This window comes from Triticum urartu, chromosome 2A (genome assembly GCF_056163025.1).
Source record: "Triticum urartu cultivar PI428250 chromosome 2A, HENAU_Tu73, whole genome shotgun sequence".
In the NCBI taxonomy this organism is placed as follows: domain Eukaryota; kingdom Viridiplantae; phylum Streptophyta; class Magnoliopsida; order Poales; family Poaceae; genus Triticum; species Triticum urartu.
The window spans coordinates 444,900,686-444,902,170 of record NC_141874.1 but is presented as its reverse complement, the minus strand read 5'-3'; the positions used below and the strand labels follow the sequence as shown (position 1 = coordinate 444,902,170).

The following is a 1,485-nucleotide window of genomic DNA, read 5'->3' as shown; positions in this document are numbered from 1 at the left end:
TGTATGTCATTATTGAGCAAACCTAGGTAACTAAGCATATTAGAGATAAATTAGCATATTAGAGCTAACTTAGGTCATTTCGGAGGAAACAAAGCTAAGTATAGATCATTTTGGAGATCTGACATACCTGACATACTTCACTCCTCCTTCTTCTCCTTCTCCTTCATCATCCTGATGCGCTTAGAGCGGCGAGGCAGTGGGATGTACTCTTCTACCACAATTGGCATGGTCCTATCGCCCGGCTGTGGGATCGCCGGCGCCACCACCATCGTGAGGTCATTGTCAGGCACCACCACCATCGCGAGGCCATCTTCAGGCAGCACCATCGCTAGGTCATCGTCAGCCACCACCATCGCTTGGCCATCGTCAGCCACCACCATCACGAGGTCATCGTCAGATAGAATAGGCTGCACCTCCTCGTCCCCACTCTGCTCCTCTTCTTCCCACTCCATTCCGGATCATCCTCGCTACTGCTTTCGCTATAGCCAGACTCGTTGCTGCTTTTTCTATAGCCAGAGCCGCTGCTGCTGCTCCGATTGCCTGACCAAATGCGACAAAGTTTTTTTAACAATCAGTGTGAGACAAGGCCAAATGGAGAGGAAGAAGAGGCAGAGCGTACTGGCATCGTCATTGTCCTAGTAGCGCATGCAGCACATAGCCATGTTGAACACCTTCATGGTGAGCATGGCGTCACCGTCGTACCTGAAGACAAGCAAGTACCCGTGTCGTAGGTCATAGGCACGGACGAATTGCTCCCAGCCACAACACAGGTACATGTGGTCGTTCCTGATCACCACCTCCATGTCCCAAAGCCTGCGAAGCCCGCTGCTGGCCTGTCGCAGCTTCACATTCTTTGGCCGATGGCCGTCCAACATCTCCATAAAAGTGTCAGGAAGCCTCTGCAACGTGGGCCAACGAGTGATGTTGCAAACAGCAGAGTTACGATAAAGAGATGGGTGAAGGGGAGATCTCTCATTTTATATACCTGCCTCCTGGAGGAATTCTCAAGTATGATCGTGAAGAATTCGAAACCTTCCAAGTCGTATTCCGGTGTGGCAGAGCACAACCTGCGGTGGCGGCCTCCCCCCATCTCTGATAAGCAGCAGAAGAGACCAATTACTACCCTTACAACATTATAATATAACATTACAGCAGCAAAAGTTTTGAGCAGAAGATAATCAACTACAATTAATTAATTTGGTAGGTTAGTTGGCAATAGTTGGAATAGAGCCAAGTTTTTAGAGATGAAAGAAAACTGAGAAAAAAAGCAATGCACTTGTGCTCAACAACATCAACAACACTTAATTAATTTTGTAGGTTAGTTGGCAATGGCAATTGGCACCCTTCAAAACTAGGGATTTCTTTAGACATGAAAGAAAACTGAAAATGTTGAAAAACAAAGCATAGTAATCTAAAAAGCAAAGCATATTTTACGTGCCTCTAGGTTGACATACTAGAGCTGAGCACAATATTTATTAGTAGCAT

General features: G+C 46.7%; 1 protein-coding gene across 1 annotated transcript; it reads right to left on the bottom strand.

Moving 5' to 3' along the window:
* Positions 1 to 506: 506 nt before the first annotated feature.
* On the bottom strand, positions 507 to 1,090 carry LOC147985408 (B3 domain-containing protein Os03g0212300-like). The gene is made up of 3 exons (XM_087541554.1): positions 986 to 1,090; positions 655 to 899; positions 507 to 540 (listed from the first exon to the last, which is right to left on the bottom strand). The coding sequence occupies exons 1-3, from the start codon at positions 1,088 to 1,090 to the stop codon at positions 507 to 509; spliced, it is 384 nt and encodes a 127-aa protein (XP_087397680.1).
* Between the last annotated feature and the right edge of the window lie 395 nt (positions 1,091 to 1,485).